At 57.9% G+C, this 22,976-nt stretch overlaps 8 protein-coding genes across 8 annotated transcripts; 4 read left to right on the top strand and 4 right to left on the bottom strand.

Moving 5' to 3' along the window:
* Positions 1-339: 339 nt before the first annotated feature.
* Positions 340-3,198, top strand: PSEUBRA_005460 (Proteasome/cyclosome repeat; the record flags this gene model as incomplete). The annotated part of the gene is made up of 1 exon (XM_016438890.1): positions 340-3,198. The coding sequence occupies one exon, from the start codon at positions 340-342 to the stop codon at positions 3,196-3,198; it is 2,859 nt and encodes a 952-aa protein (XP_016290186.1).
* A 172-nt stretch (positions 3,199-3,370) lies between these two features.
* Positions 3,371-5,305, bottom strand: PSEUBRA_005459 (Bacterial surface antigen (D15); the record flags this gene model as incomplete). Its single annotated transcript, XM_016438883.2, has 1 exon — positions 3,371-5,305. The coding sequence occupies one exon, from the start codon at positions 5,303-5,305 to the stop codon at positions 3,371-3,373; it is 1,935 nt and encodes a 644-aa protein (XP_016290185.2).
* A 413-nt stretch (positions 5,306-5,718) lies between these two features.
* On the top strand, positions 5,719-6,408 carry PSEUBRA_005458 (RNA polymerase III, subunit Rpc25; the record flags this gene model as incomplete). The annotated part of the gene is made up of 1 exon (XM_016438892.1): positions 5,719-6,408. The coding sequence occupies one exon, from the start codon at positions 5,719-5,721 to the stop codon at positions 6,406-6,408; it is 690 nt and encodes a 229-aa protein (XP_016290184.1).
* Positions 6,409-6,938: 530 nt separating this feature from the next.
* Positions 6,939-8,594, bottom strand: PSEUBRA_005457 (Rho GTPase-activating protein domain protein; the record flags this gene model as incomplete). Its single annotated transcript, XM_016438884.2, has 1 exon — positions 6,939-8,594. One exon carries the CDS (start codon positions 8,592-8,594, stop codon positions 6,939-6,941), a length of 1,656 nt encoding a protein of 551 aa, XP_016290183.2.
* Positions 8,595-10,782: 2,188 nt separating this feature from the next.
* Positions 10,783-11,199, top strand: PSEUBRA_005456 (uncharacterized protein; the record flags this gene model as incomplete). The annotated part of the gene is made up of 1 exon (XM_016438901.1): positions 10,783-11,199. The coding sequence occupies one exon, from the start codon at positions 10,783-10,785 to the stop codon at positions 11,197-11,199; it is 417 nt and encodes a 138-aa protein (XP_016290182.1).
* A 474-nt stretch (positions 11,200-11,673) lies between these two features.
* Positions 11,674-13,721, bottom strand: PSEUBRA_005455 (Major facilitator superfamily; the record flags this gene model as incomplete). Its single annotated transcript, XM_016438880.1, has 3 exons — positions 11,674-11,786; positions 11,895-12,003; positions 12,246-13,721. 3 exons carry the CDS (start codon positions 13,719-13,721, stop codon positions 11,674-11,676), a joined length of 1,698 nt encoding a protein of 565 aa, XP_016290181.1.
* Positions 13,722-16,011: 2,290 nt separating this feature from the next.
* On the bottom strand, positions 16,012-18,667 carry PSEUBRA_005454 (uncharacterized protein; the record flags this gene model as incomplete). The annotated part of the gene is made up of 2 exons (XM_059465596.1): positions 16,012-16,027; positions 16,164-18,667. 2 exons carry the CDS (start codon positions 18,665-18,667, stop codon positions 16,012-16,014), a joined length of 2,520 nt encoding a protein of 839 aa, XP_059320376.1.
* A 584-nt stretch (positions 18,668-19,251) lies between these two features.
* On the top strand, positions 19,252-21,549 carry PSEUBRA_005453 (protein of unknown function DUF1741; the record flags this gene model as incomplete). The annotated part of the gene is made up of 1 exon (XM_016438889.1): positions 19,252-21,549. The coding sequence occupies one exon, from the start codon at positions 19,252-19,254 to the stop codon at positions 21,547-21,549; it is 2,298 nt and encodes a 765-aa protein (XP_016290179.1).
* Between the last annotated feature and the right edge of the window lie 1,427 nt (positions 21,550-22,976).

Here is a 22,976-nt window from a genome sequence, read left to right as displayed (position 1 = left end):
ATCAACAAGTGGAGTCGCAAAGGTGATCGATCGGCTTTGACTGACTACGAACCCTGAGCGTTGGCTGTCTGCTGAGCCTGTGCGTTTGGACGCGCAACGAGATTCTTCCACTCCACACCGAACACTGAGCTCGTTACGTGTGTTGCTCTCCTCTTCGCATCCCTTCTCATTAGCCTTCCACACATCGTATCGCTCGCTGCATCCGCACACTTATCAGCAGCACTCCACATCAACGACATCAGCTTCCGACAAGACCAGCAAGCGCAACGCAGCCATCACTGGAGTAGAGCACCGCTGCGGAACTTAAGCCCATTCGCACGCACCGAACAGTTGCCCACAATGGCTCGAGGTGACGGCCAGGAGCTCGACATCACTGTCCCCGTCGAGGACCCAAAGAAGACAGATCAGCAGAAGGAAAAGGAAAAGCAAAGAGAGGAAGCCGCTCGCAAAGGCCTCCCGCCTCTCAACGAAAAGAAGCTCAATGGAAAAGACAAGCCAGAAGATGAGCTTTCTGAAGAGGATCTCCAGCTCAAGAACGAGCTCGAAATGCTCGTAGAGCGTCTCAAAGAGGACGACTCATCCCTCTATCGACCAGCGCTCGAATCGCTCCGAACTCTCATCCGCACAAGTACCTCTTCCATGACTTCCGTCCCCAAGCCACTCAAGTTCCTCCGTCCCCACTACCCAGAGCTCAAGACGCTCTACGAATCATGGAAGCAAGCTAGCGCAGACAAGAGCCTCTTTGCCGAGATACTTTCGGTTCTCGCCATGACCTACTCCGACAACGGTCAGCGCGAGACACTCCACTTCCGTCTCCAGGCCAACCACGTTGCTTCCGACGGCAAGTCGGAAGACCCCGGCCTCTGGGGTCACGAGTACATGCGTCACCTTGCTGCCGAGCTTGGCGAAGAGTACAACGCTCGATCGCAAGAAGACAGCAACACGGACGAGCTCCTTGAGCTTGCCCTACAGGTCGTGCCATTCAGTCTCACTCACAATGCGGAAGCCGACGCTGTTGATCTCTTGCTAGAGCTCGAGGCGATTGACAAGCTGCCGCAGTTCGTCGACAAGGACACCTACGCACGGGTTTGCCTCTACATGGTCAGCTGTGTCACCCTCCTCGTACCACCCGATGATGCCATGTTCCTCCGCACCGCCCACGAGATCTACCGCAAGCACGACCGATACACCGAAGCTATGACCCTCGCCCTCCGTCTCGGCGACAAGGATCTCATCCGTGCCGACTTTGAGGCACCCAAGAACCCCACCATGCGCAAGCAGCTCGCCTTCATGCTCGCGAGACAACACATCCCCATCGAGTGGCTCCAAGACGAGGATTCGCCCATCACCGACAACGAGCTGCTCGACATCATGTACAACTCGAACCTTTCGCGTCATTTCGTCAGCTTCGGCAAGGACCTCAACGTGTTGGAGCCCAAGAGTCTCGAGGACATCTACAAGACACACCTCGAAAACTCACGCACAGGTCTCGGCGGGTCTGTCGACTCGGCTCGTGGTAACCTGGCGAGCACCTTTGTCAACGCCTTTGTCAACGCAGGTTTCGGCAACGACAAGCTCATGGTGGATGCGCCCGAAGGCAATTCATGGATCTACAAGAACAAGGACTCCGGCATGCTTTCTGCCGCTGCTTCGCTCGGTATGAGCTTGCTCTGGAACACCGAGACCGGTCTCGACCAGATCGACAAGTACTCGTACTCGTCCGAGGAGGCCATCAAGGCTGGTGCCTTCCTCGCGTACGGTATTGTGCACTCCGGCTTGCGGTCCGAGCTCGATGAAGCCATGGCGTTGCTGTCGGAGCACATCGAATCAAAGAGCATTCCCCTCAAGATCTCGGCCATTGTCGGTCTCGGTCTCGCCTACGCCGGCTTCTGCCGCGAAGACATTGCTGCTCTCCTGCTGCCCAACATTCAGGACGAGACGACGCCAATGGAGGTTGCTGCGATGTCGGCGCTCTCGCTCGGCTTTGTCTTCGCTGGAAGCTGCCACGGCGAGATCGTTCCCTCCATTTTGCAGAGCCTGATGGAGCGCGACCCGGCGCAGCTTGACGACAAGTGGACGCGCTTCATGATCCTCGGTCTAACGCTGCTCTTCCTCGGCAAGCAGGACGAAAGCGACGCCACCATCGAGACGCTCAAGGCCATCGAGCATCCCATCAGCAAGCAGGCGCAGGTGCTCGTAGACATGTGCTCGTACGCTGGCACAGGTAACGTGCTCAAGGTACAGACGATGCTGCACTACTGCACGGAGCGCCAGACACCCGAGACCACGGAAGAGACTGCCGAGGGCGAGAATGCAAACACGTCCGAGGGAGAGAACGCCGCCGAGTCGTCGGAGAACAAGGACGACAAGGACGACAAAGACGAGAAGGAGACCAACGACTTGTTCCAAGCCTTTGCGGTGATCGGTATCGCACTTGTCACAATGGGCGAAGAAGTTGGAGCTGAGATGGCGTTGCGCCACTTGTCGCACCTGATGCACTACGGCGAGCCAACCATCCGACGCGCGGTGCCGCTGGCGCTGGCTTTGCTGCACCCATCCAACCCCTCCATGCCTGTGCTGGACACGCTTAGCAAATACTCGCACGACTCGGACCTGGACGTTGCGATCAACGCGATTCTCGCCATGGGTCTTGTCGGCGCGGGCTCGAACAACGCCCGCCTCGCACAGATGCTCCGCCAGCTTGCCGGGTACTACTACAAGGAGCCAGACTGCCTGTTCATGGTGCGCGTCTCCCAAGGGTTGGTGCACATGGGCAAAGGTACCATTGGCATCAACCCCTACCACACGGATCGCCAGCTCATGTCTCGCACTGCGGTGGCAGGTATCCTCGCGCTCCTCACCTCCATGACCGACGCCCGCGGGTTTGTCCTGGATCAGAGCCACTGGATGCTCTACTTCCTCTCCTCGGCCATGTATCCGAGATTCCTCATTACGCTCGATGAGAATCTCGAGGCGCTGCCCACGAGCGTGCGAGTCGGTAAGGCCGTCGACGTCGTCGGCCAGGCAGGCAAGCCAAGGACCATCAGCGGGTTCCAGACCCACACCACGCCCGTCCGGGTCGGCACGCACGAAAGGGCAGAGCTCGGCACAGAGGAGTATCTGAGTTATGCTCACGTGCTCGAGGGCTTCAGCATCTTGCTCAAGAACCCTGGGTTTGTTAAAGAGGAAGATTTGTAGGCTCGCACACAGTCAATCGGAGAGATTCAACCACGCATGTTCGAGTCTGAGGTGTGTGACATTGCAGAATTGCGGATTGCGAGTCTGAATGTGTCGAGCTGGCGTCTGTGACACGGAGCAAGTCCGTGTTTGAGAACCGTGTGCGTGGTTCGTAAAAGTTTGTGTATGTACGCTACAAGAAGTCCACCCCGATCCCGAGCTGGAGCCCCTTCCTCATGCCATCACCCTCTCTTGCGGTGATCGGCACACCCGCGTTCAGCTCGACCCTCAACTGTCCCTGCATGTACACCAATCCGACACCCACGCTGCTACTCGGCTGTCCCAGCTCCTTCCACGCTGCCCCGTATCCCCGACTGCTCACCGAGGGGAGCTGACACACCTGACCAGCATTGACGAAGCCGTGCAGCATCAGTGGCCAGTGGGGCTTGCGCGGGATGGGCGTGAGGACCGATGCGCCAAGCGCCCAGTATGCGTCGCCGCCCAACGAGTCGTGGCCGCCTTTCGGACCGAGCGAGGAGTGGCGGAACATGCGCAGCGAGGTCGGGCCGCCCAGGTGGAATCTGTCGCTGAAGTGGGTTGGGGTGGAGGTGAGCGGCTGGATGAGGCCAGAACGGAGGGTGAGGCTTGTATAGATCGGGTGATTGGTGAGGGTTGGTTGCGGGATGGTCGGCGTGAGTTCATCGACGAACTCTGACGGCGTCGGCGCTGGTGGTTGTGGTGGGTAGAGCCAGCTGAATGGCGAGAAGTGACGGCCCGTTGTTGCTTCCACTTCAGCTTTGACGTGCCTCGCATCGCCGCCCAGTCCGGCGTACTCGAGGAATGTCCGCACCTTCGATCCCCTGCTCGGGAGCACGACGCTATCCCGGCTTTCGCGAATCCACGTCCAGCTAAGTGCAGACTTGACGCTGGGCGAAACGGCCATCTTACGCACGGCGACGCTGGCATCGCTCCTCACCCTTCCGAGTTCGCGCACCGAGGCTTCGTATGCCACCTCATGCTGCGTTGTCACCGCCCGTGCGCCATCCTCTTCCGTCGGATCGATGACGCCCTTCGGCTCATCCGTGAACGCCGCGTGACCGCTAACTTTCAACCCCTTCACAGCCTCGAACAAGCTGGAATGCGTCGAATAGTCCCTCTCGTGCGCAAACACCGCGACCCTCCCGCTCACGTCCGGGTTCCACGCCGCAGGTGCGCCAAGCTCGACGTTGAACGCCTGCCTCGTGCGCGTACCGAACGTCGCAATGCCCTGCATGGTTTCCGCACCGCCAAAGACGTTCCTGATCCTACCCTGGATGGAGGCGGACCCTTCGCCGTTGCCCACGTCCGTGCTGGATTTGAGGAAGACCCGTCCCTTGGGTTTGCCGCACGCGAGGATGATGTCCACGTCCTCCTCGGTCGCGCCGGGAAAGATGGAGGGGGAGAGAGTCGCTTCGATTGTGCGGAAGACGTCGAGCTTGTCCAGATCGCCAGCGAGGGAGGAGGTGAGGGCCAGGATGGACGGTAGCGTGGTCGGTTGTCCGGGGAGAACGTGACCTGTGCGGGTGCCGTAGATCGTACTGAATGAGGATGAGAGGGAGGGGTCCATGTATGGCCGGCAGAGAGAGGTCAGGTAACCAGGACGGAGCGCACGACTGGCTCCAGAGATGCGGATAGCGTTGAGCCGCAGGATGGGTGCGGGTGCAAAAGGCGAGTTGACTGCGCCACCCGATTGAAGGATTGAGGTTGCGGTGAGCAGATTGTGCGGCTTCATTTGCGCTTCTTCGGTGGGTGACGGTGGGGATGGTGGGGATGGTGGGGACGTTGGGGATGCCCCCTCTGCAGATCCTAAGCCCGGTGTTGGGAGCGAGCCATCTTCGAGCGGCTGTGAGTGCGCCTCGTCTTGAGATGATGGATCAGCCATCGCTTTCGCAAATGGTGTCTCGGCAGCATTGGAGTCCGTGTCTTGAGCCTTCGTGGTGCGCTTCCGACGAGACGACGTGGACGAAGAAGCTCCCGAGCGTGAAGCTGAACCGGTTTCAGCTTCGGCAGAGGCCGCCGCAGCCGCAGCTCTGGCTTCGGCGGCATCCGGCGCCGTTGCTCGCTGCTCTTTGAGGCTGCTGAACTCCATTTTGTGGCGAAGTGATGGGCGAAGGCGAAGCAGTCGCAAGCGAACCGATGATGTGGAAGGCCCGAGCGGAAGACCTTCCGAAGCGATCAGCTGAACCCTTTTTTGACAGGGCGCGGATTTCGGAACCAGCCAAAAAATTCTTGCGTGCAGCTGTTTGAGAAGAAGTGGAGTGCCTGTTGCCCTCTTGCCTCTCGATCCTCGACAACGACGTCAGTCTCATCACACTACGATCGGCCGCAGTCACATCGAGAGCGCTGCTGACCACTCAACTACGCGCGCAGTATGTCGGCGTAGACCCGAAAGCGGAAGCACCGACCTCAAGCTCGGTTCAGCTCCGAAAACTGGCTCGTCACGCAGCCTCGATCAATCCGTCGACAACCTAGCAAGTCGAGGCGAAGCCCACTCGCTTCATCATGTTCGTCCTGGCCGACATCGAAGACACCATCCCGCTACACCCCTCAACATTCTCGCTACCCGCCCTCACAGCGATTAGCGATCAGATCAACGTCAAGTACGCCAACCGCATCCTTCCCGATGTCGGCCTCTGCATCTCCCTCTTCGACGTGCTCTCCTGCTCCGAGGGTAAAGTCCGATTCGGTGATGGGTGCCTCTATCACCGCGTCACGTTCCGCCTGATCATCTTTCGGCCGTTCACACAAGAAGTACTTGTGGGCAAGATCTCATCCTCGGACGCCTCGGGGATACGCATCACGATGGGGTTCTTCGAAGACATCTTTGTCCCAGAGCACCTCATTCCCCGACCCTGTGCGTTTGATCATCGCGAACAGGCGTGGTTCTGGCTCTACGAAGCAAGGTCCGAAGAGGTCGCAGCGGATCCTCTTTTGAGCAGTCAGGAGGAGAGGATGTACTTGGATGCAGGCGAAAGGGTCAGGTTTACCGTCGAGGGCGATGCTTTTTGGGACGCGGAGCCGGGCCCTCCGCCTGCTCAGGGAGAGGGAGCGGTAACGAAGGAGAAGCCGCATTACAGTATCACGGGGAGTATCGCGGGTAGCGGATTGGGATTGGTCAGCTGGTGGACTGGTGCGGAGGCCGCCGCGGAAGAGAGCGGAGAGGGACAGGAGGTTGTGGAAGAGACAGCATAGCGACACGGATGGAAACTCCCACTCATCACCGCACGCAAGCAGGAGCTGGCAGTCAGCAGAACACCCCGAGACTCGCAACCTGGTCTCACATGACCATACGCAGCGAGCTCGGCACCGCCGAACACGACACATGCAGCCTCAGCACACATCAAAGCACGCCCTCAGTGGTCCAAGGTCTGACAAAACTTGCAATTCCATCAGAGGTACAAGACAACAAGAAGAGCCGTTACAATGAAGAGAAAAGAGAGTGTGTGAGTGCAAGATACGGGCTAAGAAGAAAGAAGGGGAAGCCGGACGATGCAGAATGAGTGAGCTGCGAAGTGAGGTATATGCAGCCCAGACGTGAACCAGGGAGCGCCTCCTCCACTGCCCGGTGTGGGAGCAGAGATGCGAGCGCTGGTGTGGAGAAGCGGAAGGGAAGAGGCAATGCACAAGAAGTGAAGGGGGAATGGGGCAAAGCAATTGTTCGTGGTGTCAGCACCGCGTTGAGACGGTCTGACTGCGACAAATGGCGCATCGAGAAAGGGAGCTTATTGAGCCTCGGCTTTCTCCGATGCAGATGCAGGTGCTGTTGGTGCTCCTGATTCCAGGATCTTGGACGATGGCGGCGTGGGAAGCCCTGTCGATGGGGCACCGGCAGAAGCTTGGGAGGTGACGCTTGCAATGGACGCTTGAGCAGCGGGTCCGTCTGCTGACTTCACCTTGCGCATCGGCGTCGATGTCGCTCCAGCTGACCCGGCATCGGTCGAAGGTCTTGCCGGTTTGGGTTGCGTGTGGCCGGCACTTGACGCTGCCTTCTGCATAGCGTGCGATTTGGGTTCCGGCGGCGGTGGAATGAGGCTAGCGACGATTCTGCGTTGCTCCTCCTCCGCTGCTCGCTTGTCACCTGCAGAGGCGCGCGGACGTCGGCCCTTCCGAGCAGCAGGCGATGCACCCTCGATCGGCTTCCGCGACGGTGCGGTATTACTTCGGCGCAAGCCAGTACCCTTCGCTCCCGCCGATGCGTCGGTCGATGTACGCACTTTGGCAGATGCAGCGGGAGCTTGCGCTGCGAGCTTGTCTCCGTCGCTGTCATCCTCACCCTCGTCGACGGGGCGAGATCGACCAAAGCCGTACCTCTTGGTCTTCGGTTTGGTCGTCTTGCTGCGCGCCAAGCGAGCACCTCCTCCTTCGTGAGCCTGCAGCTCGCCCTGATCCTCGTCGCTGTCCGACGGCACGAGATCGTCCTCGTCCGGCACAGGCTTGGAGACAGCGGTGAGCTCGGTCGCGGGCAATTGCTGAGCAGGTTGAGGTGACATGCCGAGCACAAATTGGTCCTGGTGGTCGATCAGGAACTCGAGCACCTGGACCGCAAGCTTGTGTTCGCCCGGCGAGAGCTCGTGGGACGGATGCGAGAACATCCCGGGCTGGAAAATCACGGCGAGGTTACTCGATGGCATGAGGTTCTTTTCCGAGTTGCGAGCAAACACGGCAAGAAGGTCGAGCACGTAGAGGAGCAAGTACTGGCTGGCGGGTGGCATGCTGGAGATGAGAAGGCGATACGTCTTGATGGCGCCTTGCTCGTCGAAAGGCTCCTTCGCCCGGATGTTTCTGAACTCGGTGTAGAGGTCGTGAGGCACAATGGGCTCTGGCATGTGGTTGAAGTATCTTCGCAACACGCTGGCAGCATCATGGACGCTGTACTTGGACCAGTCAACCGATTTGCCGTACCGCGGCGGAGAGTCAAAGGTGTCTTGCAGCTCCTTCATTCTCTTTTGCGAGCCAGCAATGCGGAACACACCCTCCACTTCGGTAGCATTCTCCTTGAGATAGAGACCCACTTTGGCGACGACGACGGGAACATAGCCCCACACGTACTGCTGACCATCTTCGCCAGCAATCGAGATGGCGACGCTGGCGTATTTGAGCGATTGGCGAAGGGGCACGCCAAAGACACGATTTTCGATGGGCTTCTTCTCCTTGCTCTGACGACCTTTGGTGAAGGATGCCCACCAAGCCTTGAGACCGGCTTTGGTAGATGCCTGCTCATCCTGCGAAGACGATCCCATCTTGGGCCAGGAGGGTACTGGGTGAAGCTGGGACGTGGAGGCGGCTGCGGGACTGGAGATGTGTTCGATCGTTCCGGCTGGATGGCTCTGGATCGAGGCTCCGCCACGGGAGGTGGCCTTGACGAGTGGTGCTGGCATCCTTGTGAAATGGGAAAGGGTGCTCTCGATGCTGTGAGACTGGAATGCGTCGAGGAGATGAGGCCGGGCGCTATCTCATGGGCAGCACGCTGGTCGGGCTCACGCAGGCGTGCTGACGTTCGAATGCCTGGACGAGAGACAACAAAAGCTGAAGTGAGTCCAGACGTGACAGCACAAAGAGGGTGTCGAGCTGGCGAATGCTGCTGGTGATCGAGATGCAGACAAGGTGTTCAGCGGCCGTGCATGTTGGACGATTCGAGAGGTGCGGTGTAGAAGTAGGGCTTGATCGATGCCGAGTCGGCGGTGGTGAAGGAGAAGGTGCGAAGGATAAGGGTGTCTGGCGCTTGCTGCACGGCGTCGACCTTGTACTCAGTGTCGAGGTGAGGGTGCAGATGTGACAACAATGTGAGTTGACCTGCGACGCTCTGACGGCCGAAGCGACTCGGAAAGATGCCGGTAATGGAGGTGGGCGGATTACACGAGCCGGAGTAGCAAATTTGAGATAGGATGGTGAGCGGAATCGAGAACGACTATGCACAGATGCACGAATGTCAATGCTGAACGTGCTAAGGAGCGGCTGAAGGTGTGAGAGACAACGGAACGAGGAAAGCAAAGCCACAATCACAGGATGTGTGTTGGCCATGTACTGCTGTGCTGCCGCAATATTTTTCAATGATTGCGATTTGATTGTGACTTGAATTGTGATTTACTGATGGCAGTGGATGGAGGCACTCGCAGCACACGCCGTCGTGGCCATCGCGCGTTGGTGCGTTGCTGATCACGGATGACGAGCACAGGCATGCATTGCAGCGGCTGCAGCCTCAGAAATTCAAAAACTCGAATCTGGCACTCGAGCTCTGTCTATTTTCAGGACCCTCTTTTTTCGACAGCCTGCGGAATTGGGGGTCCTCTCGCCTGCTGTACGTGGTCCAAGGAGAAATCGCCGCTGTCAAGGAGAGGCAAGCAGGTGGACGGCTAATTACTACACAAGATGCGGGAGGCGCGCTCTTGAGAGATCGAGAAGAGGGAGAAGCGGAATGAAGAGCTCGAGTCTACACTCGAGAGCCAGCGCTGCGCACAGCAGACAAATGGTTCACATGCAGCGGATCGCAACGAGCGGCGACTTGCATGGCGATCAACCTTGCAGCAGATCGTCCCTACAGCCAGAAACGGAGGCGCAGAGACGGCCGAAGATGAGTCGCGCTGAGGCTTCGCTTCTTCTGCGTTGTCGATCAAAAGTTGTTTGACCCTCCCCCTGTTATCCCACGAACGCATCCCGGTCTCGCGCTCGTCTTCTCAGATCCTGAAGCATAGCCTTCCACGCCGCAGCGGAGTCTGGAAGCGTCGGAAATCCTCGACCCAAATCCCTACATTGCGAGAGTGGCCGTCAATGCTCCGTGACCCTCCGCCCGAAAGAGTAGTGCCAACTCTGTCGAAAGGAGGCCTGACACAGATCTTCACCCTGCATCGTTTAGTTGAGACTAGAAATGAAAACGGATCGACCTTATGCGGCTTCATGAGCTCGGCTCTGGCATGCGAACCTCGAGCAAAACGTGTTGCGGCTAACCGAGTCATTACGCAAAGCTGGCCTGCCGATCGGTCGAATCGGGCTCGATGTAGATCGGGATGCAGGGTCAGCCATGGAAAATCCGGACGGAGGCCCGGCTGTCAAATTACGATCCGTCGGCTCTCTGCACAGATCGAAGTGAGTGGTAGATGTTGTGTTCCGGTCTCGGAGCCTTGTTCGCCCAAGAATCTTAGCGCTGGGGTCAGGTGCCCAGTTGACTCTTGTATCGCGCCGTGAGCAGAGTCCATGGAAAGAGAAACGCGGGGTGCTGCAGTCCGGGTCCACGCAGATGTACGCTAGCGCATTGCATAATGCAGCAAACGCGGCTGTTGTTGTGCGAGCAATTGCGTGAGATAGTGCCTGGTGCCAAGAAGCCCGACCGCAGCTGTCAGTGACGATGCAGACGGACCAGACCCTTGAGTCGCAAGATGTACAGGTCCATCCATCCACTTTTTGGTCCATCCGGCTCGCCCTTCAGCTACCATCATATCTCCTCTCGACAGCGCTTGTCAACTTCTGCAAGTCCCATCCACAGAGCACCTCGCAAAGACAGCTCTAATCAGGCTCGCTCCGCTTGTCACACCTCCTCGACGCGTCAACACATCCGCTCAACCCGCCAAGATGCCATCCTCCAAGGGAAAGCCCACGGACCCCAAGCTGCGCGAGCAAGCCAAGAAGGAGGTGATGAACATGGAGAAGGGTGGTGGCAAGGGCAACTGGTCTGCCTACAAGGCGGCCGAGATGGCCAAAGTCTACGAAGCCAAGGGTGGTGACTACACGGACTCGGGTGACAACCCAAACGAGGCCAAAAAGGGCAACCCTTCTCCCAAGAAGAGCGCTATCGAGAGCGGCGAGCGCAAGGACCCCTCTGCCGCCGTTGGCACGCCCAAGACCGCCAAGAGAAAGTCGGATGCCAAGGAGGAGACCAAGGAAGAGGCAAAGGAGAAGCCTAAGAAGGCAAAGACGGCAACTAAGAAGGAGACCAAGCCGGCCACCAAGGGCACACGAACGCAGCCCAAGCGCGGCGTCAAGAAGTGAAGGGTGCCAGTGGGGCAATGTCGCCCATCCTTCGTCCGTAATGAAGCTCTTTGCTGGATGCACGCACGCTCTGTGCCATTGTCGGCTCGACTCGTCAGACCTGGCCCCGTTTTGCAATACAAATGTCCCTCCCGATAAAACGATCGAGTGCCCCATTGGTGTGTGACGCTGGACGAGGTCGTCACGAATAGAGGTCGTTCCATGATCCTTCGAAGAAAGTTAGTCCTTAATCCTCCGGCTCGACGACTGATGATGAGATACTGATTTCCTGCGCATCCGCGACGGCGCACGCACGTTCGCTGCCACGGACTTGGCAGCTGAGGTCGACACGAGGACATGAGACCCAGGCCCAGCCACGCGAGAGACATCCCGGCTCACAACCCACGCAGTCACAGCATTGAAAAGCAAAACGAGCCCAATACAGTTCATTTACGAAGGTGGTACAAGCTCGAGGAGCACAGGGAAGCTCTTGGCTTACAAAGCGCTCTTTCCTTGCGACTCGAGGGGGATGAAGAAGGAAAGGACGCCCGAGAACAAGAACAGCGAGGCTGCGACGTACAGAGGGGCAGTGCCTCCAGCGTAGATGCCTGTTTGAGCAAAGAAAAAAATCGTAAAGCGTCAAGTGACTAGATATGGTCAGTTCATCGTTCTGAACGTCCTGAAAGCTTCTGCGATGCGTTTTTTGCGCCACTGACCGATTATAGGCGCCATCGACCCGAACACGCGGTTCAGCGCCGCAGCAATTCCGTCTCCTGTCCCGCGGTGAGGAGCAGGAAGCACTTCCGGGGTGATGCAGTACAGAACCTATTGAGTTGAGATGATGGGAGCACCAATTTTGCACGTGGGGAAAAAAGAAATCCGAAAAAAGAAAATTTCCCGAGATCGACGGCGTGCCGAAAAAAAAAATGCCGAAGAAAAAGGGTCGGACGAAAATCGTAGATGGTATTGAGGGCAATCAACGTGATGTTGCAGGAGAGTAAAGATGGTTAGCATGCCGTTCTGAACGTCTTGAAAGCGTCGGAGGGTGAGGATGAGCTTATACGTACGCCATACATGATGTTTTGAACGACGGCGGCGGCGCAGTTGAAGCCAAGAACGGCGCCTTCGTTGGAAGCCGTGGTGAACAGGAACAAGAAAACACCAGTGAGGATGGTGCCGATGCCGAGAGCGCCACGACGGCCGGAACGGGGCAGTTCGACCATCCAGGCGGCGATGATGGATCCGGGGACACCGCAGATCGAGATGATGGCGTAGTTGCGGTAGGTGGTGTCGACGGACGAGGTGTCAGTGACACCTTGAGCCTCGGACAGGTAGATGGGCAAGAAAGCGTTGTAGAGCGGGTAGGCGAGACCGATGAGCGACCAGAGCACCCAGAGGATGGAGGTGGTCGTAGCCATGCGCCAGCCGTAGAACAGAGGCTTGACGTGAGACAGGTCGGGAGTGATAGAGACGTTCTTGAGGTCCTTGAGCATGCGAGAGGGAGCGGTGGTCAGAGCCTTGAGGCCCTTGGGCTCCTCCTCGACCTCGCGAACAGTCATGTCGGCCTCCTGGCCAGCGGCAGAGCGGAAGATCTCGACCGAGATGACATCGTCGCCGAGGGGACGGCCGTTCCTGCGAGCAATCTCCTTGAGCGTCGCGACAGCCTCGGCATCCATGCCCTTGGAGAGATAGTACTTGGGCGACTCGGGCAGACGGAAGACGAAGAAGCGAGCGACGAACATGACGAAGGTGAGGGCGCCAAGAGTGTAGAAAGTGTAACGCCAGCCCATGTTGCGCGAAACGTCGCAGGGCACGGTGTTCTCACCGGGAGTGTTGGTCTGGTTGCCGTCGCACGAGTAGTTGGCGATGAAGGCCCAAGCGACAAGCGAAGCGAGCAGTTGACCGAGCGACCAGAAGACGGAGAGGAGCGTGAGGAGGTACTGCTTGTTGGCGGGGATGAATTCGAGGAACATCATGCCGTCAACGGGCAAGTTGCCACCCAGACCGAAACCGAGACCGGCCAAGAGACCTCCGAGACCGACGAAGCTGTTGGCGCCACCGGCGGCGATACCAAAGACACCGGCAATGAAGAGCGTGATGTTGAACGAGGGACGGCGGCCGATGACATCGGCCATGATACCCCAAAGGGCGGCACCGAGAATGAGACCCATGTAGAGCGAGAAGGTCATCCAGCGAATGTTGCTCTCGATGTTGAACTCACGCGAGACCTGAGGAAGGATAATGGCAACACCCTGGAGCCAGAGGTTGTCGGCCATCCAACCCCAACCGGAGAGGAAAAAGAGCTGCCATTGGACCTTGCCCATGCCAATCTCCTCGTTGAGGACCTTGTTGAGGATGTAGACCTTGCGCTCGTAGATGTCGTCGACTGACTTGCCGTCGGGACGAGAGAACTCCTCGGAGCCCGGGCTGAGTTGCTTCTCGAGGTTGCCGTGGTTGGCGGCCTTGACTTGCTCATTGGTCTTTTCGCCCTTGACGTCGGTCTGAAGGCCGGTGTTGACCTCTTGAACCTTGTTGTTCTCCATCTTGACGGTAGCAGCAGGGGACACGAGCTACGAGGGAGGATAGAGTGGATATGTTGGAAGGGCGCAGTTGAGGGGCGGACACGCTTTTCAAAGGGTGACCAAACGTTGCGGAAGAAAGGGCAACAGAAGTTGAAGGGGGATGGGAACCAGATGAAGCGTCCTAGACAATGTGTATATGTATAGGGTAAGTTACTCAATGTGGCGAGCTCATTTGTGGGCAGGGTCGCGCAGATCAGGGCACAAAGTGTGGCAGCGGGAGCCTAATTGGACAAACCAAGTGGGGTGAAAAGCTTTGTGCAGGGGCGTTCAGCGACGTGGACTGGGAGGAGTGAAGCGCAGGAAGCGGGACACAGTCTATGTGCCGCGATCCGACGTGATGACCGGGCTTGAACGCCAAGCGAGCTCGAGACGGAGTGAGTACAAGACGAGTGATAGCGTATAGCTTCGTTAGCAAGAGCAGTGTGCACATTTTGGCAGGTCGCCATCTGAAGCCGGATTCAAATTTCTTCGATGCTCGCGTGTCAGCGCAGCAGGGCAGGTGCCCAGCTGAGAAGGAGATGTTTGAATTAAGCGAGGTGCGCGCTTCTCGCGACGGATTTTGAAACGGATGACGGCAGGACACAGCTAGAATGCATGCCCGACAGCACTCGGGCGGTACAGTCGCACGAGGTGGTCTGATTTTTTCCGAACGGAAGCGCCCTCTCCACCAACGGAAACTCAATGCAGAACGTATTCTCCCCACCTTCTTTGTTCATAGACTGTGGTAGCGTGAACAGGCATTGGAACTTCGAAGCGCTCTAGCAGCGGCATTCGTTGTCCAATTGATTTAATGGTGACCGTTTCGTATCCACACTCAAGTATGTGAGCTGCAGCCGCTATGACCGCTGACCAAAACCGAAGCCGCTGAAAAGCAAAAAAGAAAAAATAAATAAAGAAAGCAGAAAGCGGAATTTTTCGCGGATTTCGACGGGGAAAAGGGTGAAAAATCTGGCTTTCAGGTCAGTCTCCTGCAGACGAAACGAGGGGACTGGCATGCAGAAATGAGGGGGTTGCTCAAGGAAAGGTTGCAAGCCCGCAGGTCTCGCAGCCAACCAGGCACGAAGTCCTCCAATAACAAAAGACGCAGGCTAAAGGCCGACTCTCCGGGCTGGATGGGCAAGCCTCCGGCAGTCGGTCATGTGTCGGAAATCTGAACCCACGAGACAGGCTGCTTGTGTGATGCGTGAAACACAAGTGTGGGTGCCGGACTGGTGGATTCAGCTCGCGCGATCGACTCTGCCCCACCTTGCCAAGCAATACACTCGCGACGAGGTGTCTGAGCTGAAAGCAGCGATCAGAATGTTCCGCAAAGTCTGCCAAGAGACCTCGTCTTGATCGGTGTTTGAAGGTCCCGGGCCAGTCGGCAAATACACATTTAAAGTCACGACTCTGCGTGAGAAGAGGGATCGCGATCGGATGCAGAATCCCAAGTCCGCTCCCGCACGATGACGGCGTTACTGCACTTGCTTCTCTCTCCATTGTCTAGTCGAACCCCCCGATCTGCGCCAACCGCTCCCGAGGTCCTACGCTCCCGAAGCGAACTCATTTCTTTCCCCGTGACATCCTCGTCAAGTTGGGCCCTCGCGGCCCCCGAGGGAAGCTGTTCCTAAGGGTCAGCCGACCCCAGGGTCATGCAGATCATACGCGATGAGCAGCGTGTTCGCGTACAGTGTTAGGCTCACTCGTGTGTCTACGGGAGGGTCTGGTTGCGTTTCTCATTTGCGTCCAGTCGTTTAAGTCACTTGCTCGCCGCGCTGGCCTGAGTAGGCATCCTACCCAGCTGTCTGGCCTGCCTTAGGGACACGTAAAATCTCAAGCCTCTTGGCATAATGTAGTTTGCTACGCTCGGGAGCCTGTACCTATTCCCTGTTTGAGTTCGTCTAGCACAGCCTGACTGAGCCTTCGCATCCCTTGGCTCCCAATTGAGCTACGAGACAGCTATCAAAGACGTCTTCCACGCGTGGTCTTGCAACGTTCTCCGGCAGGCTCGTTGGGATCATTGTCTCAAGACTATCACTCGCTTGAGAGACTATCACTCGCTTGAGAGACTATCACTCGCTTGAGAGACGTCAAGATGAAGGAAAGTGTGTGCATTCAAATGCTGGTATCTATGCTAAACAATGCAAAAGAAAAGAAAGTGGTGGGAAAGGAGCGGGCCTGCGTTACGGCCGGCTGTCTGGTGTGACGATACTCTTGGCGATGTTCTCGAGGTAATACAGGTGCGGTCGCGGGCGGTCGATCTCGTCCATGGTCAAGCGATCCGAGGTCTGCGAGTGCGTACGAGAACGAAGGGAGGGCCCGCTGCTCTGAGGCAGCAGCCCGTCAACTTCGACGGCGTGCCGTTTCTCTGCTTCCACGCAAGCATCCCAAAACTCGCGATCGATGCCAACATTGGAAGCGAACATGCCCCTCGACAAAGCGTGTCGAATCACCGCGTCCGTGTCTTGCGTCGCTCTCTGCTGTCCGCCGAGAGGCGTCCATGGATTCGACGATAGGCTGAATGCTTCCGTAGACCGTGTCCTGCGCGCACGCAACGTACTGTCGCCATCAACACCAAGTCTGGCCGCCGGCGCGTCAGGAAAGCCGTCTGCCCCCTCGAGCGCATCGTCGAATCCTGCAAACACGTCTTCCTCCTCATCGCCGGACTTCGGGATCCATCGCATCTGGATGGGGTCGAAAAGCATGTCGCCGACCACACGAGCTCCGGATGCGATGCTGTTCATCAGAGTGCTGCTTTCCGGCGATAGGGGCGACGAGTAACCAGCCACTTGGTTCAGTGCCGAGCTCGTGGAGCTGCCCGTCATCTGTGAGATGAGAGCAGGTCGCGTGCTTCGCTGGATGACCTGATCAAAATCTCGAAGGACACCCTCGTTACCCTCCCAGCGGAGTGCGTGTGCATTCCATCGCATGCCTTTGACGGTCTTCTGCGCAGGGGTTGCTCCAGCGCCGAGGGGTCGAATGAGGGCCGGCTTGCCTCGCTTTCCGCGACGGCCGCCGCGCTTGCGCTGATTTTCACCAGGTATCGAAGGAGCATCAGAGTGATCCTTTGCAGCCGCCTTGTGCTGGCTCGACTTGACGGAAGACGCTTGCGGCTGCGATGTTGGCGGACCGCTTGAGCTTGGCAGATCATCGATGCCGTCGAGCTCTGCGCCATTGCCATAAAGGACGGAGCGCTTGAGAAGGCGGGCCGCGGGTTGACTTTCACCCGAGGACATGCGACGCTCTAAATGGGACCTGGCCTTAGCCCGAGTGTGGACCGAGATGCGTGATGCAGGCTGATATGTCGATCGAGGGTTGAAAGACGTAGGCGTGCTGGGTCGCGCAGGGGCGCTTGCATCCCTCTGCAATCGAGCCAGCTGATCGGCTGCGGTCTCAGCGGCTCTTGCACGCGACGCCGCGGTCGAGTCGGTGAGCCTGGAACCGACATTGCTTCTGGATCGCAAATTGGTTGAGGCGTCGGCATTGCCGCTGTTGTGGCGCTGCCGTATGGACGGCGCGCGCGCGCTGAGAGTGGGCGGAGCGGCTCCAGACGGCGAGTTGGTCGGCGGTGTCGTTCGGACAGATGGTAAAGACCTCTTGCGTGTGAGTTGGCTGCCACGAGTAGGAGGTCGCCTGAACGTCGAAGAAGTCGTGCTTGGGTTGGCATGCGAATGCAGATCGCTTGTGGAGCGTTTGATCGAAAGGCGATTGCGGTTAGATGCTCGGACCTCGGAGCGAGTGCTGGGAACCTGAGCCGGAGAATCGGACGCAGAGCGAACGGGGTGTCGGCGCTCGTGAGCGTGTGATGCTGAGGATCCGCTGCCTCCGATGAAGGCCGAGTTCTGCGCAGGAACGGAGGAGAAGCAAGGCTTCGAGGGCAGACCACGAGCAGCGATGCGGCTCGGGGAGATATCAAAGTCGTCATCGATAATGAGGCCGGCAGCGATGCCAGTATCCGAGTCCGAGATCTGGTCATTACCACCGGTAGCAGACGGCTGACCGGAGCGCTTGAGGTCCAGGATGGCCTCAAGCTTTGCCTTAATGCCTGAATTTGAGGCAGCAGAAGCCGCAGGTAAAGTCGCAAAGACGCTGCCTTCAAAGTCGAGACCTTCCAGCATGTCCTCGTGCTCGTCGTCGGCATCGCTTTCGCCCGACACACTCTTCGCAGAGGGTGGGTGATCCGGAAACGCCGGAGGATGCAGTGACGAGGAAGAGGTATGCGTGGTGCCAGTGAGCGGCGCAGGGTCGTCGTCCCAGATGTCCCTGCTGACATGGCTGAGAGAGGTGTTGGAGCGTGCGCGCGACAAGGAGGAGCAGAGGCTGAGGTTGTTCATGTCCGGCGCTAGATCAAAGTCCGTTTCGAAAGCATCTCCGAGATCAGAAAGAGGATCGTCTAGGTCGGATCTGGCATTGATGGAGCTGCGAGACGAGATGCTTGATGCTTGATGAGCGCTCTGCTTGCTGTTGGGAGTATCAGGATCGGTGAGGTCGGTGGAGAATGCCGTCGTGCTGAGGCCGCTGGTGCTGCCACAGGTGCTGAGACTGCCGGTGGAGTACGCCCGGATCTCTGACGCAGCACCTGTTGTGTGATCAGTGTTGGCAAATTGGGAAATGCGCGCAAGATCGAGCGCTGGTGGGCGAAGTTGATCTTCGAGATCTTGGTGAGCTGCTGCAGAGGTAGAAGCTTTGTTCGCTTCGAGAATGAGCTTCAGCGCCGACCCTGCAGCAGATGATAGCTTGATAGTCTCGGTCTGCTCGTCCGAATTCTCGTCGGGATTGTCCTCAGGGAAGTCCTCGTCCCAGTTGGGCTGATCATCGAGGTCGAGACGCGAGAATGGGTGGACATCCTGAAGCGAGGTACTGTCTGTTCGCAATGCTGTGTGCTCGAGGTCAAAGTCACCTTCAGACCAGTCTTCGACCTGCGACATGGCTTCCTGAAGGAGCGATCGAGTGCTAGGAGGCAATAAGTTGCGGCCGGGAGACACGTTGGTTGGGCTTGGGTAAGGGACGCTGAGGCTCTATGATCTCATGACTGAGGACCGGATACGAGCGACGTCGAGTGAGAAGTCTGGCGCGTAGAAAGGTCGACAATGAGTGTGGTTGCGAACGCACTTGTAGTGTTGCGGAGACGGACGGTGGCGAGCGAAGGCGTACAAAGGGAGAGAGGGAAGCCCAATAGCTCAAGCCCACCCAGCGATAGCGTGAAATGGTGTGGGGCGTGACGTTGTTACCTTTTGTCCTCTCTCACGCACTGACGCGCTGTGCGGCTCCCTTCCTGCTAAGTTTGCAGGTTGAGCGTTGCGTTGGGCACGCGTCAGCTTTCTCGGCTCGAGAGACCAACACTTGTTGAATTTAGCCTTCTTGTCGGGAAGCTGCCGAATAAAGTGAATCACCTGCGGACCCTCCGAAAGGTTGGTGCGGGAAGCCCATTTTGGCCCTTCCGACGCTCAGTCCCTCACCCTTGTTCCATCCATCAGCTCACTCGGTGCCGAGATCAAGTGATCGCGTCAGCATGGCGTCCATCATCGGGTCCAGCCGACCGCCACTCAAGACCAAGTTCAGCGATTCTTACAAGCAACTCCTCGAAGGCAGACAACCGTGGCTGGACCAAGACGGCATCTCCGGCTCGTCCGCTGCCTCCTCATTCAGCAACGACGCCTCAGCTCGGCCTGCTGTTTCGCGCAGCAAGTCCTCTGGCAAGAGCAATTCTGGTCCCCGGACTCGCTACTTTGCGGATCTGCTCTGTTTGCCAGTAGAGACGCGCTTGGTGGCTCAGCAGCTCGAGGCCGTCTCGCCCGAGACGCTGCTCGATGACGATCCGCACAGCAAGGGCGCACACATCGCCGACAATGTCGGTTCGCTTTGGAGGGAAGCCATTCGCGTTTGGCGCGAGAGCGACGAGGACGAGGTACGCAGAAGGAATGCCGTCGACACCTTGGTAGCTCTGTCGTATCCTATCCTCAGCAAACGTTTCGCCAACTACTCGTTCGCCCTTATCACCATCTTTGCGGGGGGCATGGACGAAGCGGACGACGTCTTTACGCTGCTTGTCGACTCTGTCCACGACACTCTGCGCGGAGGCGACCTTGCCAGGGTACGCATTCCTTCCTCCGCTCGCGATGACTTGGACGAACGAGAGCAGGACGTGGCTCGTGCCAGGGCCAGGGAATGGATCGACACGGAAGTGCAGCATCGTGCGCTTCAGCTCGGTCTTCTGTGGCTTTCGTGCGTAGCTCAGACCCCACTGGCAGCGTACTTCCTGCGTCGCGATCTGTTCGTCACGACCAGCACCTTCATTTCCACCCCGGATGGCTCTCGATACGCGTTCGAAGGCGCCGTCCTTCTTGGTCTCCTCGCCACAATCGGTCAGAGCGCCTCAGGAGGCGTCTCGCTCAGTCTCAGCACATCGAATTCATATGCGCGCCGCTTTCACGACTGGGTCGACGAGGATTGTATGGCCAAAGTCTTGGTGGCAGCATCTGCGGCTATGGAGCAGAACGTTGAGCTGTATCGACAGGTCTTCGATGACTCGCCGCCTACTCTCACAGGCAATATCGCTGCTCTGGCCAGCATGCGATGGGTCTCGAGCTTTGCCGGGCTTGTCACTTCGCCCACGACATCGTCATTTCCTGTCACCTCTGAGGCTCGCTCCTCGGCAGCGCCAAGTTTCTCTGGAGACTACTCCCATCTTCCCTCACCAACGTGCGTCATTCTGCTGCCGCTCTTCCTCCTCTCGAGATCCAATCAGGCATTCACCTCGCTCATTCTCGACATCACCGACCGTAATAACGACGATTCGCAAAGTGCGCAGGAAGACACACGAGCAAGGGCCCGCGATCAGTCATTCTGCCAACTGGCATCGCTGACCTCCTACCTCGCCACCCATGCTTCTGTCTCGACACGATCAGGATCGTACGCCCGCATATCTCTGCTCTGCCTCCTCGTCCTCCTCTATGATCCTCGTGGTAGTCGCAATATGCTCGCCGTCACCAACCAGTCAGGCAACGTCCTTCAAAACATCCGCCTCTGTCGTCAACGGGAGCCTGCTCTTGCTCTCCCACGCACAAAACGCACTCGGCTCGTCACCGCCGTCCTCGACTCCACCACGTGCTCGCTCCGCTACAACCTCAGCAAGCGCATCGACGTAGCATCGTACCTCATCAGCCTCAAACTCATCCAGCGCGTCGTCGTCTTATGTTCCGACGAGCGCGTGCAGCTCGAGTATGACTGGCAGGACTGCTGGAGTGCGGTCCTAGCGTTGGCCTCTTTCCTTGCAGCACGCTATACCGAGATCCGGTCGACGCGCGACCTGTCGCAGCTCATCAAGGCGCTCATAGCCACGCTCAACACGATTCTCCTTCGCTCCGACCACTTTCTCGCTTCGACAGCCGACATCAACCAGTTTGTGTACGAGATCGTGCGGTGCTCGGCGACGCTGCGCAAGACGGTGCTACTGCTCGATCCCTCTCTGGAAAGCGCGGCCGAAACGACGCCGATTCCACCGAAGCTGTACAATCAAGTCCCAGGATGGAAGAATCTCGAGCGCATCATCAATGCGGTCGAAACCAAGATCAGCGAATGGGTCGACCAGAAACCCTCCTCGCGCAAGAACAGGGCGCCTGACATCAACACCGTCACCAAGCTCATCGGCAGCGTGGACCGCGAACAGTCGCTCGCAGGAGCGACGGAGGACACTGACGCTGGAACAAACAGCGAGCTGGAATGGCTCGATAGAATCCAGGAACAGTGTCTGCCGGAATTTGTGAGGCACGCTTGTGCCGATGTATTGCGAATCTTGCCTGTATATTAAGGGGTCTTTTCGCGGAAAGAATGAGACGCAACAAGATGGTCGAGATGCTGCGAGCCCGTGCCATTTCATGATGGGAAGCAACAAGCGGCCTGCCCTTCGTGGAGCAGTCTCAAGAGAGTTTGTGGCTACGCAGAGACATGTGCGCTTTAAAGTACCTGGAACGGGTTTTGGACAGCCAGCTCAGCGCCTGCTCGTGACCAGATCCTGGGCCTTCAAGCGGCTCCACCACGATCTAGTACCTCTCGAGGAGGCAGCTTCAGCAACATCGATACTCTCTGCCCGCAGTTTGTCCAGCTGCAGCTACTGTCCCGCCGTCGCTGCCCAGTGCTCAAAGCTCCAGGTGTTGTAGGTACCGGTGGCCCCGGCTTCGAGACCGTGATTGCACCTCAAGTAGCGGCTCATCATCCCTCAAGTACGTGATACCTGCTAAGCGAACCCTGAGCGCCATCAGCAACACTACAGTAGTTCCGATGCTTCTGAAGCTGCTCCGGCTCCTCAGGCCGGTTCCGCCTCTGAAGCCGGCGAAGCTCGAGCGGGCCCCTTTTTCCATTGAGATGAGAGTAAGTGGCGCAGATATGGTGATGTTCATCAAAGGTCACACTCGCATTGCAGGTCTCCTCGACCTTGTCATCAAGCTTGTCGTTGAACATCTTGGGACTGAGTGCGTTTCTGTACTTCTCGTAGCAGATGATGCCGAAAATGTGGAGCCATTCGGCGAACGCCATCTCGGACACAGAGCGTACCGAGTCATGATGCACTTGAAGCTCCAAGGTACGGTGATTGATCGATTCGACGATGTGCGTCACAGCTTTGAAGAGGCTCTTGGATTGATCGTTTGACACTGGTGGCCTGACCCGAAGCGAAGCACCCGGCGACTTGGGGATGCGACAGTAGAAGGGCCAGGCGTGCATGCGCTAAATGTTCATCGCTATGCTGAATGTTCATCGCTGTGCTGACCCGATTTTCAAACGCGTGCAACCACTCAGGGCTGAAGCGTCTAACTCGGTTTGGCGGGGCTGGTACCACATGTGCATAGCGCTTCCTGTGGCGAACCTGTGCTTGGCCGAGTTGATGTCCATGAAGGCAGGGTTAGAACTTGAACCTGGCGTCGTAGACTTCCTGAGCGATGTCGAGAGCCATACTGACAAGCATCCTCGCCTCAGCATCTAGCCGTCCGTCTGGCACAAGACGCAGAGAAGTGTTGGACGGTTCTTTGGCACGCTCGTGGCATGCATGACTTTTGACGAACATCGACATGTTTGCACCACTTACCCTCCTCTTGCTGAGGTCAGAGGCTGTCTCGAGCTTTCTCGCTCGTCGAGAACGCCTCCGGCGCCAGCGTGAGGAGCAACGGCAGCATGAGGAGCGACGGCAGCGTGAGGAGCGACGGCAGCGTGAGGAGCGACGGCAGCGTGAGGAGCCGGCGG

The sequence above is a fragment of the Kalmanozyma brasiliensis genome (genome assembly GCF_000497045.1).
Source record: "Kalmanozyma brasiliensis GHG001 unplaced genomic scaffold PSEUBRA_SCAF6, whole genome shotgun sequence".
NCBI lineage: Eukaryota > Fungi > Basidiomycota > Ustilaginomycetes > Ustilaginales > Kalmanozyma > Kalmanozyma brasiliensis.
Note: the sequence above shows the minus strand (reverse complement) of the source record. Positions and strands in the feature narration are given on the sequence as shown.